Source organism: Anastrepha obliqua, chromosome 1, assembly GCF_027943255.1.
Source record: "Anastrepha obliqua isolate idAnaObli1 chromosome 1, idAnaObli1_1.0, whole genome shotgun sequence".
NCBI lineage: Eukaryota > Metazoa > Arthropoda > Insecta > Diptera > Tephritidae > Anastrepha > Anastrepha obliqua.
In genome coordinates this window covers 112,646,877-112,664,168 of record NC_072892.1, presented here as the reverse complement: position 1 = coordinate 112,664,168, position 17,292 = coordinate 112,646,877, and the positions used below count along the sequence as shown (strand labels likewise).

Sequence of the window (17,292 nt, the reverse complement as noted above, 5' to 3'; positions counted from 1 at the left end):
TCTAAATGTTCCGACGTTGGCCTAGGAGCCAGGAAAGGTCGGTCTTCATTAGACTGTGTGGATGTTGATGCGGGGATTTTCTTATCAGCAGCACCTGCCAAAGTAGATGCTGTTGAAGGTTGACTAGGCGCATGTCCAACAACGCTGCGCGCAGCCGAAAGAGGGTTATTCAGCCCGATGGCTGATTCGGTCGAGTTGACCGACGACGATTGCCCAGCAGCAGATTCGTCGTGTTTGGTTTTTGTTTTTTCTATTAATTTTTCCATGTGATTCCCACGAGTGTTAGGGAAGGGAGGTCACCCACGGCAGAGCCCTTGTACCGCGGGAAGGCATTTAATTAAAACCGGAGGTCACCAGGTATCCGGAGTTCGCATATTCACGACTAAGCACCCTCTTAGCCACGCATCCCTCGGCATATGCTGTTCCGCCTTGGATTAGGAGTCTGTCTATCTTAGCCTTCTGCGTATTTATCGATTAAAGCATTTGTTAACAAAATAACAAACTACGTCAACCAACAAATACACAGAAGTTTCCAGCCGTTACCGCGTGGAGGTGATAGCTCAGGCTTCCATCAGAGAGTCAATTACGGCACGCTCCAAAAAGCATGTTATTCCCCTTAACTCACTGATGGCTCAACGGCCAACAGGACGATTAAGATGCGACTAAAACTAAAGTATGGTGATAAACTTATTATCACTGAAAAGCAGGAGCATCAACAATTATATGCTTAAGAGACAATCATCACGATATTTTAAATCAAGCTTGGTATGAAAAAAAGAAGATGGATAAAAGAGTAGAGCGATACAGAATTCTAGATGCAGCTGCAGCTATCATTCGTGATGATGCAAGAAGATGAAGACTGTAACATATATGACTGTAACCCGGAATAATAAATTTTTGAAGTGAAAACTTCTTTAGAATAGTTGGGATGGATTTGAGGAAAAGTGAAACGAAAAAGCGACCCTCTTGGCTACGAAGCGTTATACTATATGTTGATATAAACGTAGCGACGAACTAAATAAAAATAACTTCTATTTTTTCTTGCGATTCGAACCAAGGATTTTGGATCGGAAGCTCACATTGCTAGTCGCTCGGCTACCGCGCCATGCTGTCGTCGCTGGCCTAAAAGTTATTTAGTTACGAAACGTTATATTATATGTTGATATAAATAATTTTTGTGAGCGTGTAATTCTCAAAAGGTTTATTAGAAAATCTATTGACTAGGTAGTGTGGTATCTGTTCTTATCATCTTAACATCTGATAGATCCTCCATCGGAGGACAACTAATGTTAAACTGATTTTTGGAAATGGGCGGAGTGTTTTAGGAGCTTGCTCCACCTCTGCCACGGGTTGGCCCGGTATTGCAGTACCGCCGGGATTTCGGCCTTGAATAAATACAAGAAGAAATATACAAATACATTTAGCTTTGGTGGGAAGAGACATAAATTTTTATATGAATACAAGTAGACGAAAATGGAAGAAATTTGTAAGTCTGTTTCTTCGGTCCGTTTGGGTATTTTTGTTGACAACATCGAAACCAAAGCATTTGTATCATATTTTATCTTTCATAAGCCACTCGTATCATTTGTTGAAATTGAAAACATTGAGGATGAATAATGATAAAATGAAGAAAATAAAATATGAACTTTATAGCAATATTATAATGAACCTATAATTATCCCGCTCCTAATGCTGCTTTCGTCTTATTCTCTCTCAGTTTGTTTTACGGAAGGTTTCACTTCTATCGAGTCTAACCGTTAGACTGGTATTTTTTTTTATCTACGATTTTTAAATTTTAATTCCGTTCTAAATCCGGAAAATCCATTTTTCACTTGGAATAGGCCTACTGGGGAAACCACGTTAAAAAAGCGCGCTTAGTACACTACCTCCGAGGTGGCGTGGAAATGTGTGCATATTATGACACTTGCCACTCTTTACTTCGTTATATCTTAGAAACGATGGTATTTAGGGGGAAAATCATTGATACCTTTTTTGTAGATGATTTTATGATCTATAATTTTTATCTGAGTTAATTTTGCGATGAAAAACTAACTGTTTTCGAGAAATTCACGAAAAACCCATTTTTTTTAACCTCTGACCTCGGGTCAAATTTTTTCCCCCGGCCGGATCGATTGGGAGCTTTAAAATTTTGTTTTTGCATATGTTTTGAACAACTTCATCTATTTTCAGCTTGTTGTAAATTTTAGTAGCTGTTTTTCAGTCGAAATCGCTGTTACTCTGGAACCTCTATGGAACCCAAATGGAAGGGATTGACCTCATCCCCGGACCACTACCTCCGCTCCACGCGATAAATCTTAAGACAAATACTGGAAAAACGTATTCGGGGTTTTTTAAAATAATTTTTTTATAATGTATTATAATTTCACTCTTTTAATTAAAACTACTAATTATAATATTATTTTCTCGTTTGAGTTAACTGCACCAAAATTGCGCCATCTAGTTTGCGATAATCGATTCGTTAACCAAAACAGTCTTATCGATTTTTGTTATGAAAAAAAAAAATAATTGGCACGTACACTTCTGTTAAGTGTTTGGCCGAGCTCCTCCTCCTATTTGTGGTGTGCGTCTTGATGTTGTTCCACAAATGGAGGGACCTACAGTTTCAAGCCGACTCCGAACGGCAGATATTTTTTATGAGGAGCTTTTTCATGGCAGAAATACACTCGGAGGTTTGCCATTGCCTGTCGAGGGGCGACCGCTATTAGAAAAATGTTTTTCTTAATTTTTTTTTTTTGTTTTTGGTGGTTTCACCGAGATTCGAACCTACGTTCTCTCTGTGAATTCCGAATGGTAATCGGGCACCAACCCATTCGGCTACGGCAATTGCCAAATTTTTATCATTAGTTATTCTTTTTTGATTTAGCTTTTAATCCCTACTTGTGCCACCTGACTCATGCATTCCCTCATGCATTTTCTACGCTTCAGTTGGATTGATCAAGATCTGGATCTGGAATCAATGTATGGGAACTTATTTTCCCAAACTTCATCATCGAAAATGTTAACTTTGATATCTTTGCTGCAGCAGACTTTCCTAGCCATTTAGACAGAAATCTGGCATCTTCATAATCCAGAGATGTGTACCGGAATATCGGCATCTGTTATTAAAAAAGAGATTCTGAGCATACTTATAATTGGGGACAGTATTCTAAATTCTGAAATTGATCTGTTCATTGGCTGTCGAAAGTCTCAAAGTGTTTTGCATAACTTTCTGTATTCTCAGATTATTCAAACTACAGAAAATCAATATTAGTCCCTTATTATTATTAGTATTACATATATTTCATTTTCTAATACTCTAAATACATATTTACTTCTTATTTCTGGAATTAAAATCAGGTTTTCATGCGCTTTGGCGAGAGTTCGCTTAATAAAAGTTAGACAAAGTACCAGTTTCCTTAAAAGGTGCTTCTGTGAGGAGGAGGATGAATTGGCTATACCACTATTAATTTTAACTACTTTATTTGTTTTCCTTGAATTGTTGTATTTAGATTTTTAAACAAATATTTATACATACAAATGTATATGTAACTCCTACGCTCGAGCACTTTGTGGCTGTCGCACATTTCAAATGGAAATGCTTGAGAATAGTAGGGTGTTATATCATGAACAATTCTCTTCAGATCTTCAAAGTTGTCCGCTCTGAGTGACAAAACTTTCTGATCGCACACAAAGTTACAAACGGCTTCAAAGTACTTAATTAATTTGCATGTGATTTTGGTAATAATCAGCTATGGAGGAAGTGACCGTAAACAACATCAACATTAGACGATATTAACACATACTTATGCACACATAGGTACATGCGTGTATGTGTCTCAATTTTATAAGTACATTAGTTGTAGACGAATTGCAGGCGTTACAAGACAAAACAACGGCATGCCTTCTAAGTTTTAAGTACCACAGGTAAAGTAGAATCTTTAAAGACAAAATTTTAGACGTGAATCTAAAAAAAGTTTAAAATAGTAGCATAAATTGTTTAAAGTGTGCTCGTATACTTTAAGACTCAAAATGATGTGATTTTAATATCTTCGAGAACAACGTCGCGCGCTTCATGTAAGCACAGGCATCAGTTTGAGGTTAGAGTCAACTGAATTTGGTATTTGAAGGAAAAAAAATGGATAGAAAGCCTTATAATTCTTTTATAATTCAATTAAAATAATTACAAAAAAAAAAAATTTACGAACGTGACTTTCACCGAATTTCAAAGTTTGAGCACCTACCAGCAATGATATATTTAACCAAATTATTTGGCTTAATGTGCATATGTACCTTTTAGGGTGAAGTGGCTGAAGAAAACCACTGCCACTCCCTAAGTATCACTAAAGCGCCGTTTTGATACCATTATGATACCTACAGCAGGAAGATATCTACAGCCAATCCAGGCTGTCGAAGAAAGGAGCACCCTGTGATCTTAGTCGTCTAGCTCCCAAACCCGGATATTTACAGGGAAAGTGCTCAACAGTCTCCTTCTCTGAAAGGTCCCCACAGCTTCTGCAATGGGGTTGAATGGTAAATCTAACTTTTCTGCGTGCGTGCCAATCGTTCAATGACCGGTAAATACAGCTGCGTGTTTGGAAATTGACTTTCTGAGTCCTTTGTATATTGTCCTCCAAGACTTTCTGAGTCATCCGTATATTGTACTGGGGCCAAAGGGTTTTCGAAATAGCACATGAAGAAGTGGAGCTCCATTTTTTCTGCGCTTTCCTGAGAAATAATTTGTGCAGTTCCCCTTTAACAACTGTGAGGGAGATGCCGATGGCAGCGTGGATGCCCTGAGGCCAATTCAGTCCCCTTCCTGGCAAGCTCATCACCAATTTCATTTCCCTCTATGCTCCTATGTCCTGGAACCCAGATCAAAGAAATGTTACCTGCACACTCGAGAGATTTGATCACCTCCTTACAGGAGTTCACTACTTTAGTTCTGCACAATGGCGTCGTTAAAGCCTTGAGAATGACATGTAAATGCCTCCCTCGATCCCACGTTCCCTGAGAATTTTGCATGTCTGCAGGATCCTAAAGACTTCTGCCTCAAAAACACTAGCAGTATTCGGCAGTTTAAGGGAGATAGATAAATTGGCTGATCCGACTTCCGATTCCATCTTGCAGCTGTCAGAGAAGACTGAGGTGCAAGTTTTGGCGCAGGTTTTCGCCTCTATTCAATCTTGCCTATTTAGAAAGATTGCCCTAACACGACCCTCAAACTCCAGCATGCGGATGGAGAGATCGTCCGAAACTAGGAGCAATAGTTTAACTGCTCAAAATGCTACCAGGTCCCTTGAGAGATTACCTCCAAAGGCCAACCTCCTTTAACGTGATTGCACTTTGAGCTGCGATCGAAAGAACGTAAAAGTAAGTGCGAAACGACATTGAAGGTAGCACTGGGGTAAGTTTTACATGCTCCGGTGATGCCAATACACTCAATATTTTGCACCCTTCCTAGTTTAGTGATATTATAGCCCTTTCGAAGAGCTTTCCACCAAACCAGGCATCCATACGTTAAAATTGGCAGAACCACTACGTTATACATCCACACCATGACTTGTGGCTTGAGTTTCCATTTTTTGCCGAATATAGATTTTCAAGGCTACACTGGCCTTCTTTACCCGATTTTCAATTTGCAGATTCCAATAGAGTTTGGGGTCAAGTATCACTCCAAGATACCTTTTGAAAAATTTGCAGTGGTGTTAAAAGAGTAACGGAGTTTTGAAAAAATGTGTACCAATGATGTTTCCATTGGTGATCTGATGAATTTTTTCTCAGAAGGCTAGATAAGCTACTAACAGTAGTCACACTAAACTGGACACCTGCAGAGTATCCTTTCCACTTTGACTAATTCTCCATGAGCGAAGGGTACTGAATTTACTAAAGCACTTAAAAAAAATATACGGCTTTTCACAAGTTGTTTATAATCTGGCGGACATGTTCGGAGCTCTGCATGACGATTTATGTAAGAGCTGTAGATGAGAGGAAGAGGTGGAGGCCATTCAGCACTTCCTTTACTAATACCTCGTACTTCGAAGATCTGGATCCGTGGATATGGACAATTCAAGGGAAGGCTCGATAGAGGGATTGCTTAGATCAGGCAAAAGATATTTTTTTTTTGGATATTGGAGATGTATTTTGTGTGGCATCATTTTATTAATTCGTGCTGTTGTGCAACGATGTTTTATGTACGCGATTCAATGTGATAATTTGTTTTTTCACGATTTATTTTTAAATTGTCTTTTCAAATTTTAGAATAACAAATGATTTTTTGTCGAATTCGCCAACTGCATCGTTTTAAGGTATACAATTGACTTCGCTAAAACTAAAAATTAAAATAAAAAAACCAACACCGATTTACTCAAAATTATGTTTATTGCGTTGTTTATGAAGAGAGACTCTCTTTTCGACCTTCCAATGTGCGCTTTTCTCATTTTCTTTAAGCATTTAATTTTCATCATTATACTGCATCTTCCTAAATGGATGACCCTTTTTCAATAATTTATTTTTAGTAAACTTCCCACACATACTAAAAGTGTTCCCAAATACTGTTTTTGACTCATTCAAACTGTTCCCACATGGTACATTTTACAAACTGGTTCGATCGTTGCAACCCTCGTGTCGCTTCGCTTACACCTCACTCAGCCGGCGCGCACTAACAAACTGTGCGAGCGGGATAACTAAATATGTGTATGAAAAGAATTGAAACCCACACGAAAACAACAAATGCAATCTCGTTTGCGAAGAAAATATTCAAGCGATCGCTTGAAAGCGAAATTTTCGTGTCGTGTCTTTTCAGTTTTGTTCTTGGAGTCATCGCGTTTAGTTAATTTTTAAATTACAACTCGCGTTTAGTAGGAAATTTTGAGTGTGCCTAAATAATAAATTTCACACAAACAAATTTATAAATTCTCTCTTTTGGAAACTCGAATCGTGACAAAATAAATCGTGCAACGTTTGGCAAAGTGTAAAATGTATGGACAGTGAACAATTTTATAAAATAAAACCAAATTAATGACTAGTGTTCAGTTGCAGAGGTGCTTTGGAACTTCACATTTCTTTACCCTCTCAAAGGGCAGGAATAATGGCATAAATTGTTGAAGAAAACAACAATTCAGCAGCGAGCGTCGCCGTCGCAGTCATCTCTATTCATTCCAAACGGCATTGCGAAGCGACTGCGCAGCGCGATTTACAAAAATTATACTTAGTTTTTGAGATCTAAAAATTCTCTTTGGAAATTCTTAGTGCTGTGTAGTGAAGTTGGGCGGGGACCATTGTCTGCAAGCGCGCTTTCCACTTCCGTTTAGTGTATTTTTAGTTAATCTAAATATTTTTAGAAAACTATTTACTACTCTCGTTTGGAAAAACGACGCAAAGCAAAGCGAGGCGCTGTAGTAGAATACGAGTACATAGAGGCAAAAGGCATGGGCAGCAGCAGCGTACAAAGAAACGAGAAATAAATCTGTTTGACATTCCGCTTTCATCTCGTCATTTATCCGCTTTGTCCGCATACATGCTTGAGTATATGTGTGTATGCTACAGCAAACGGCCAAATGTGTGGATTGAACGACGGCGAGCCATACGAATTGATTGAACAAAGCGGAATTGGAAAACGTAGGCAAAAACAAATTAAGCAAAGTAAAGAATGAAACTGCCGAGAAGCTGTCGTTGACTGCAAAGCTGGCGTTTCCGTCGGCAGCGACTTGGTTCGCATTCAAAACAGGAGAATGCCGCTGAACAGAAGGCGTATGGGAGGCAGCGAAAAGGCAAGAAATACGATCAACTGGATTCGATTCGCTACAAATGTTGCGTAAAAAGTACAAATACAAAATGAATTACAATATGGTATTCAATAAATTGCTTTTTAAGTTTATTCTGGCAATTTTATTATACCTCACTGTCCCTGTCCCTTTGCACCATTCCGACTCTGTTCGCGATCCGCCTTCTTGGCAGCCGCACTTTCGGCGCTCCATGTGAAAATTTGACTTCTATTTGCTTTTGCTGCATTTCAAGTAATTTTTGCCACTTGCATTATATGCACAAATTCGCTGTTTGCATTTTAATATTTTTGTATTTAGCTCTCAGTTATGTTCTTATGTTCTGGCTAGAGGCACTCTTCCATACAGATGTTTCTGGCATATGGTGGGAAGTTAGTTTAATTTCTGTATTCAGCGAATTGTTTAGATAAATTTATTGAAAATCACATTTCTATCATCTACCTGCGTGGTAGTTGTATATTGGCGGTGTGATAGGGTTGATATTCCTTGGTTGGTTTGCCCCGATTTGGTGTACGTATTACACTATCGTAAAACCCGTTGTCGCCAACTTCTGCAACTGAAAACTAAATCTCCAAAGACAAACAAAAAATTATAAGTTAATTCAATTCATTCTAAAAATTGTTCTTACAATTCCAGTAAATTAGAAAAACGTGTCACAACCGCAAACATACAAATACAGACATAAGTATACACATACATACATACATATGAAAATACAAAAATTGTGCATTCAACAAAGAAATTTTACTGCTTGCGCATTAATAATTGCAAAAAAAAAATTCATAACACGCGTGTTTCTTAAATAAAACCCAACAACAAAAAAAAAACAAAGTGTGCAATAAATTCTTTGAAAATCAAAAAATCAAATCGAATTAAAAACCCCAAGAACTTTACAAGTTAAAAGTGTGGCTAGTGAATTTTCATTTATCAAGCCATTCAAAATCTAATCTAAGAATTGCTTTTAAACCGCAAAATTTTAATTAAATAAATCAAAACAATTTTTTGTAATCAAATCTTAAAAACCCACAAAAAACAAAAACAGCTTCAAAATGAGTCTGTGTGATGTCAGCGCCATTACTATTCAACAAACGCCCCAACAGCAACATCAGAGTACACAAAGCATAGCCGATTATTTGGCCCAATTGCTGAAGGATCGCAAACAAATGGCAGCATTTCCAAATGTCTTCAATCATGTAGAACGTCTACTCGATGAAGGTATGTAAAAATGGAAAATAATGATCTATTTAAGTTTTTTTTTCATTCTTATCGGCTTCACCATACCCATGCATAAGTATTTCTCGCACTGAAAGGATGAAAAATATTTTTAGCATGAAGTAGTAGAATATTGAGATAAACTAAAGATAATAAAGATATAAGAATTGAAGCAGCGAGATCTTTATTTGCAATGGAATTACACCCTCAGTTTTAGATGCACCGGCTAGCCGCAACTCAACTACCTGGGCGACTACGGATACTCGCTTATTTTTTCCCGTGCGTCTCCGTAGGGAAAAATAAAATGAACGTAAATTATTTTAGTATAGGGTCCGGCACTGTAGTTTGACAAATTACTTTTATTCAATCAAAGTAAAAAATGTGTGAAAGTAATGCAAAATTAAGAATCAATTTACTTTTACTCGATGTGACCATTTACCTTGACTATTGTATTGAGACAGTTTAGAAACGAATCGCAAGCTGCCCAAATGTAACTCGCAGGTATTTTGGCCCATTCGCAGACTATGGTGTTTTTCAGCGCCTCGAGACTGGTGAATCTTTTAGTTCGGGCCTTGTTCTCCGTCCGTGTTGAATAATCCATCGGATTCGCGCATTGTGAGTTTGAGAGCCATTGTGTGTTTGCGTTATGAAGTTCAGAATGTTGTTTTTTAAGTCATTCTTGGTTCACTCGAGCTTTGTAAGACGGTGCCGAGTCCTATTGAAACGTCCATGGTCTGACACCGAAATGTTTGTTTGCCCTTGGCTTCAAAGCAACCTCCAGAATACTTTCCCGATAATATTTCGCATTTACCTTGACGCCAGGCTCGATGAAAATGATTGGAGAGCGCCCATCTGCGCTTACGGCCCAAATCATTACCTGTGGCGAGTGCTGCCTCCTGGTGGTCAATCGATGACCCAAACTCTTGTATGAACGGTCGGTCAAATAAACCTTATTGTTTTGGGAGTTTACTCAATTTTTTTCTCGTTTATAAAATTTTTCTCGCCAGAAAGCACAATGTTCAGAAATTGACCACTTTCGGCCAAGCAAAGCAACTCTTGCGCCCTCACAACTCTGACTTGTTGCTGCCCTTTTGGATCTTGTAAGGGTTGACTTTGAGATTGTTTTTCAGTATGCGGCGGATGCTACGGTCAGATATTTTAAGTTCTTTCGCCATTTGAATGGCATTTCGTCGGGGATTCGCTCAAGTCGCTTCTTCACTTTTTGAACCATTTCACGTGACGTTGCAGTCTTCTGATGACCACCTCCATGACGCTTCACGATGCTACCAGTAGCATTGTAACGAGTAATGGTGCGGTAAACAAAAACTTTATTTACTTTAATTTGCTCGAGCTCACGAACAATTGCTGGTTGTGACTTTCCAGCCAAATATAATGCAATCGCACTATTATGTTTTTTTTTGTTATTACGTTTACTCTGGGCAAAATGTTTCCGGGCGCTTGTAAACAATACTCTTAACTGTCATTTAGCCAACTAACAGGCAGCTATGCTCGTGCGGTCTGAAGTTGGTTACACTACGAGTGCCGGACCCTGTATGAGGAAGATAACGATTTCTTAGAAACATAATAAAACAGAGATGGCAGATGTGTTCAGCAAAAAATTTTCTCGTTCTGCATTTTTCATTTGTACTTCGAAATTAGATCCTATAGAAATATTCACCAATTCTTGCAAGGGCATTAGGAATTGGGTTCCTGGCAGAGTCTGTTCTGTTCACATTCCCTTTCAGTGATCACCAAAAGTTTACTAAAAGTTCTGAATTCTGAAACTATCATTTCATATTTTTCACTTGAGTACTTATGATAATTGAAAGTATATTTATTTAAATTGTGATGAATAAATGAAATAAATAAATAATAGGACTGCCTAGCCAGCCTTCCGCGAGCAAGGATAAAAGAAGCCATTTGCCAGCATGACAGCATTACAAATTTGGCCTCAATTCTATAAACGCAGAGTTAGTACTGCCATCTAACGAGCAATGCCTTGTTTGGAATACAAACTTTGTCGTAGATGCCGATGAAGAAATCAAGTGACGAGCACCAGCAATTTTTCAATTTCTAATAAACACAAAAATGTATGGAGAATGTTTTATCCCGTCACAACAACAAACATTAGCTTCGCAGTTAACACAACTACTTTCTTTCACAATGTTCCCTTACCTTTTAATTGACAAACTGGAATTGCTTTAACACATTTTGTCTACAATTGGTACTCCTTGTTTTTTTTTAAACTGATTTTACGCTTCAGTCTCGCATGGTCAACTGTTTAATAGCTTAATTAAAAACTCTTTATGCGCAAAAATATGACCAGCACAAGCAGTAAAAAGTACTTTTTGAAGTGTTAACCTTTATTGTTTGGTCATTTGCACTTTCTGTTCGATTACTGTAAAGATTTGTATGCCGCAACAAGGCATCGCTGCTTTGTTAAGTGAATGCGTTCAGAAAAACTATACAGCACTACGTGGAAAAAGGAGTGGGGAAAACGGCTTACATATAAGGAGGGAATAAAAATAAAAATGTAGAAAGCCAGATCGAAACCATTCAAAAATCATTCGTACCATTACAACTTACTCTCCGGTTTTTGTCTTTGCTTTTGTTTTGCGTTTGCTTTTGGATCCTAGAGTAAACAGCACCAAATGAGCCAGTTCATTCCACCTTTCGCGCTACTTTGATTTGTTTCTCCCTCACTTTTCTTGTAATTATACATGAAATTCTTTCCCTTATTATTCTTCGATGTTTTTTTTTCACTCGACGGCACATTTCGCATTATTTTGCTGTATCTTTACAGTATGCAGCACATTTTTTGATGACGTTTGTCTTCTTGCAACTGTGTGCTTACGTTGCGACATTGTCACATTGCTGCTGTTTATCTGCTTAAGCAGCAGATTCTGTGCTTGCATTTTCACTGCTTTATGCCACTTTGTTTCTGCTTTGCCCTTGCACTCAAGTATATTTGTGTGCTTGTTTGTGTAGTGGATCGTGGCATGTGCTTGGTCCGTTGTATCGTATCTCCAGACAACGTACTCTCAAAGTTGCAATGCTAAAGAATGTTGCCTGCCTTACTTTAAGTCCGATTGCCTTTTGTGTCTCTCATTCGTTCGTTACGTGTTTTTCTTCTCGGTGTGTGTACGTCAATTCTCGATGCCCAGTCATGCAGCCTGGCATGGGGTAAAGTGCCAATACCGGCGGGATAATGGTGACGAGTGCTCTGTTGCTGCCCACTTGACTTTTGCTTATTTACGCATAAAATTATTGCCTTGTTTTTATGTAATTTGAATTGTCAATTCTTTACAGTATTTTTTGTGCTCGAGTAGCAGGCAAAGAGTGCGAAATATTTTGTGTATGTAATTCGAAGATCATTTTTGGAATGTAAACAACTATCGAGGCGGATGTGGGATGAATTGCAAATAATGATTCTCTGCTGAAAGATTCTCAATTTGTTTACTCTGGAAATGTTTACGAATTTGTATGGAAATTGGGGGAGCACACACACATAACGGCATAAAAATCAAATTGGTGTTAATATTCACATTCATTTCATTTGAAAGAAGCAAGTCACTCTCATTCTGCAGCAGTTTTAGTTGAAACTTTGAAGATATTGAAGTTGCAAGTCTTCGAACACCTAAAAATAAAATTATCTGTTAAAATACATTTTTGAAATAAACTTTTTGGAGCTCATTCTGAATTTGTTTTTATTTACAAATACATGCATAGATACATACATATGTATAATTTTAGCAAGAACTATATGGTTTTGAATTCGACCATTTTTAATAGTCAGCGGTGCTGGGTTTTTAGTAAAATATTGGTTTATAGGCTTACAAAGTCAGATTAACCAGAGAAGTGAAGTTTTGATCATTTGAAGCGTCCAGACTTTTTTCTTTGGGCTTTGGGCTATGAAAAAATTATGCTATGGTATGTCCCTATGGAAAAAACTTTTCCTAAGGTCTGTTCAAATAGGTGCGCTTTCAAAATTGGTAGTTGAAAATGGTTTTTACAGAAGCGAACGTTGATTCAGCTAGCTACGAAAGACTTCCCATATATAATATTTATATAAAATTATTATTAAATTACGTTGGACGAAGGAAGTGTAAAAAATGCAGACAGTTTTAGCACAAAATTACTTAAAATTTGCTTTGGCAGATGGATGCTTTTAAAAAGCTCTCTGCAGTTCTTCACGACAGTTAATGTGGTACGTGCTTTTGGTGGTACGCTATTTCGATCAAGTAATTTGACAGCTAATACCGTTGGTTTTCTTTATGTTGCGTAACATAAACTTTATTCCTAATTGTTTGGTGAACTTTTCTGAAGTACCTCTCCTCAGTCAGATACACATAAATCCGCGTCGTTCCAGTGAGGCAGAACCGACTATTGTAGAAACGATTATTTTATTCAGTTTTCCTTCACATTTTATATTTCAGAACCTCCAACATAGCCAACCACCGTTTACATAATGCAGAAATACATATATTTCCAAAAAACTTCCAACAAAGTGTAAGTTAAGTGTAGCCACTTCTGGTTCAGAGATTTTGTAATAAGCAAGATTTTGTTTGCGAAATCATCGACTTATTGAGGCAACTGTTCGGTGATAAAATTATATCTAGTCTTTGATCTTCAGAATCATGTGATTTATACTCGTACGCGCTGAACTATTTTTTCAGTTAACAATGTTTGCGTGCTTGGAAATCAAACTCGGCTGCAACATTCGTGACATATGCTAGACTAAAATTTATAAAACTTAACATGTTGTAGGCCGATTAGTAGTAAAATGTGATATTTGCAGACGAAAAATATTCAATCTCCATGTGTCTGATTGTCTTATTTACTACTATTAAAATCATATAATGGTTCCGAGTGTTTATTTACCAACGAATCTTTGGTTCTGTTGTTCTTTGATGATTTCTACTGGTTTAAGTTTCCATAGCATAACAAACATGGGCAAAACGTTTGAACTCAGAAGGCTACATTAATTTATTGGATAAAGTCTTGGTGAACTTTATCGAGGACCTGCCAGACAAATAACGCCATATTTCAGTAGGATAACGGTGCCATGCATGCGTCAAGTGGGCTCCAGTATTAGAGTGACCATTACGGTCCCCGGACTTAAATCCGATCGAAAATATGTGGGACAATCTTTCTTATCGAGTATACGCTGGAAGACGTAAGTTTACGATCTTAGAAAAGATGCGCCACGTTGTTATGAAAGAATGGTCTCAAATCCCACTTTCGGCGTTACCATGATGCCAAACCGGATTTTCGTAGTTACGTATAAATAAATTTGGACATTGAACTCACTATTATTTGTATATTATACCTATACATTTGCCTCACGTTTTCCGAATATTTTTTTTTGCTTAAGATGCAGTGCCTTTAACTAAATTTCGCTCTTCAGTCTGATTTAAAAACAACTAAAAAATAGTATTGCGTTTGAGTTCGTTTAAATGAAGAACTTTTTATTTGTCTGATTCTTAATAAATATCAGCTGTATTTAGCTACCTGAGAACTGTCGATTTCGACAACTATGGTTTGGCAGCTGATAATGGCGAACTGTCTTGACATTTCTGTGCAGTAAGGTTTGGCAAGGCATCATGAGTCGTTAACGCCAGAACACCCTTCTAAATTGTGAAAATTTATTCAGAAAAAAAAATTAATCTAGCGTCATCATCGATCCTAATTTCTTTCGTAATGAGGAATGAGCTGCCGTTACGGTGAATGGCGATCACTTTCGAGCCATGCTGATTGAATTTTTAATTCCAAAAATTAATCAGCTAAACATCGATGCCATTTGGTTCCAACATACAGTTGCCATACAGTGCACTTAACAATCGATTTATTGGACTGATCGAATGGAGCAGCCGCAGCGGCCATATGTAGAAAAAAATCGCATTAAAAAAATTTAGGAGTTTAACCTGCTACAGTATCCAGAACGTAATTGTGCCAAGGTTACGCGGGAATCTCGGGGAAGCTGGAGCTCTTCATCTGCTATAGGTGGTGGTTGGACTTCGATTACGGCCTTCACAGGGCGGGAGCTTAATAAGTTGGTGACGGTCTCTCGGTGAATATCGTAAATTTCTGTCAGTTTTGTCTTGGATTTCGTTGGCGTAGTTTAAGAGGTGTCTCCTGACGTGCCTGGGAGGCGGCTCAGGCTCTAGCAGGTGTCTGCGGGGGTGAAACCTGCGGTAACATCCTAGCAGGAACTGCTTGCTGAGCAGTTTGTTATGCTCCATTACAGGGAGGATTTGTGCCTCGTTGTGAAGGTGTTGAACAGGGGACATCAGGAGGCAACCGGTCCCTGTCCGGATGGCAGTATTTTGGCTTGTCTGCAGCTTTATCCACTGCGTGTCACTAGTTCCAGGCGACCAGACAGGCGCAGCATAGTTCAGAACCGGCCGACCAATTGCCTTAAATGTCGATAGCAACAGTTCTTTGTCTTTGCCCCAAGTGCTGCCGGCAAGCGATTTGAGGACCTTGTTGCGATTTTGGACTTTAGTGGCAATTGTGGTTGTGTGCGCTGAGAAGGAGAGCAATCTGTCGAAGGTTACACCCAAAATTTTGGGGTTGTTTACCGTCGGAATTGGTGTGTCGTCGACTTTTACCTTAAGGGACAGTTTGACCTCCTTTGTCAGGTGGTAAAGAGGGTCACCGTGGACTTAGTGGGGGAAAGTTGGAGACTCCTCGCAGTGAAAAGGCGATAAAGGTCGGTGAGATAGTTGTTCACTTTGGAACACAGGCCATCGATGTCATTGCTCGACGCCATTATCGTACAGTCGTCAGCGTCTCCTCGCCAGGGAGACTCCCTCTGGTGGTTGGTGGAGCTTCGAGAAGTAGAAGTTGAACAGCAAGGGAGAAAGATCACCACCGTGCGGTACACCTTGCTTAATCTTCCTCTGATTTGATGTTTGATCTCGAACAATCACTGACGAGTGACGACCGCTCAGGTAGTTTGCGGACCACCTCTTCAGCCCTGACGGGAGTGTCGACTGATAAATATCATCTAGGAGCGTGAAATGGCTGACTGTGTCGAAATCCTTCTTCAGGTCCAACACTACTACGACAGTCCTCTCGCAGGGGCGGTTTTGGTTAAGCCCGCGGTTTATCTGGGCGTTTATGGCGGTGAGTGCACTCGTCGGAAACCGTGCTGTTGTGGGGCTGGGGCCAGGTGTTTCGTGAAGAGTGGGAGTAAGACGGCTTCACTATTGGGGAAAGGAGAGTTTTTTTATGCCTCACTAACTTCGCTAACCGCCTACTTTTGCCCTTATGCGAAACATCGAAATTTAAGATGTTCTATAAAACGAGTTAAGCAATTCACGGCTTATATCTACAATCATCTCAAAATGTTAAATTAAGTAGGTAGATCTTCCGAATTCCACTATGATCGATATAAATCGTCCACCAAATTTATTTGAACAAATTTGTGCACTAAATTAAATGTTTGTATTTTTATTTTTCCGGAAGTCAAATGCTGCGAATAAAAATCAAAACCTGAAATCAAATCACTATTAACGCCTGAGAAAGACGCGGCTTTTGCTTTTGCTGTTACTTGATAATTAAATTCAATCGAACTTTGTCTGGAATATAAAAGCGGATAAATAGTAAAAAAAAACATAACAACAAATATTGGGTGTATAATAAAGTATAAGTAGATTATTATTATTATAATTTGTTTTTTGCTATTTTGTTTTTTACTTTCCATAAAACAACCGGTTAAACCAGGTCGTCACAAAAACCACCAGATGTGACCGCCACGCGATAAGAGTTTGTGAGAAAAAGAGCTTAATTTTCGGCGCTTTAATATTTTCATTATTTGATATTTAGCAGCGTTAAACTAAAATGCCATAACCAAAATGTGCTAAAGTTCTTTGTAAACTTACGGAGTGATGAGTTTTTGTAAACAAATTGGCTATAAATAAACGCCGTACCGTTAAATCTCACTCCTTTTTTGATAATTAAGAAGACACAGAGATGGAAAAAATGTTTAAACAATTTTGCAATGAAATCTAGAATCTATGTAGTTGTGTGCGTACTTTTTACAGAGGGTGGCCAAATTATTAAAATCAAGCTTAAAAATGGGCATTAATATGTTTCAAAGGCAAAGTAAGACATTTATTGAGCTTTTGGATTATACGCCGAAGAAGAACAAGCTTCGCGAGAAAATCAATTCTGTTTTGAAAAATTTGGAATGCTGAATCATTCGACAAGCACACGAAAAGTGTACGATTTTCATGTCGGTTCTACGTTACCGAAACGACTCGACGACTTTTTTTTGGACTCTCACTCCAGCAAG

The 17,292-nt window shown here is 38.4% G+C and overlaps 1 protein-coding gene and 1 non-coding gene across 2 annotated transcripts in view; both read left to right on the top strand.

Annotated features, from left to right (window-relative positions):
- Positions 1–1,200: 1,200 nt before the first annotated feature.
- Positions 1,201–1,394, top strand: LOC129236656 (U2 spliceosomal RNA). Its single transcript, XR_008581703.1, has one exon. It is a non-coding gene; the product is annotated as a U2 spliceosomal RNA (small nuclear RNA).
- Positions 1,395–6,817: 5,423 nt separating this feature from the next.
- LOC129235643 (protein held out wings-like) overlaps positions 6,818–17,292 on the top strand; it is a 61,370-nt gene continuing 50,895 nt past the window's right edge. Inside the window, exons 1-2 of the mRNA XM_054869588.1 lie at positions 6,818–6,977; positions 8,418–8,996. Of these exons, the coding sequence (XP_054725563.1) occupies positions 8,831–8,996 (166 nt within the window). The 5' untranslated portion in view covers positions 6,818–6,977; positions 8,418–8,830. The remainder of the gene's footprint in view (positions 6,978–8,417; positions 8,997–17,292) is intronic.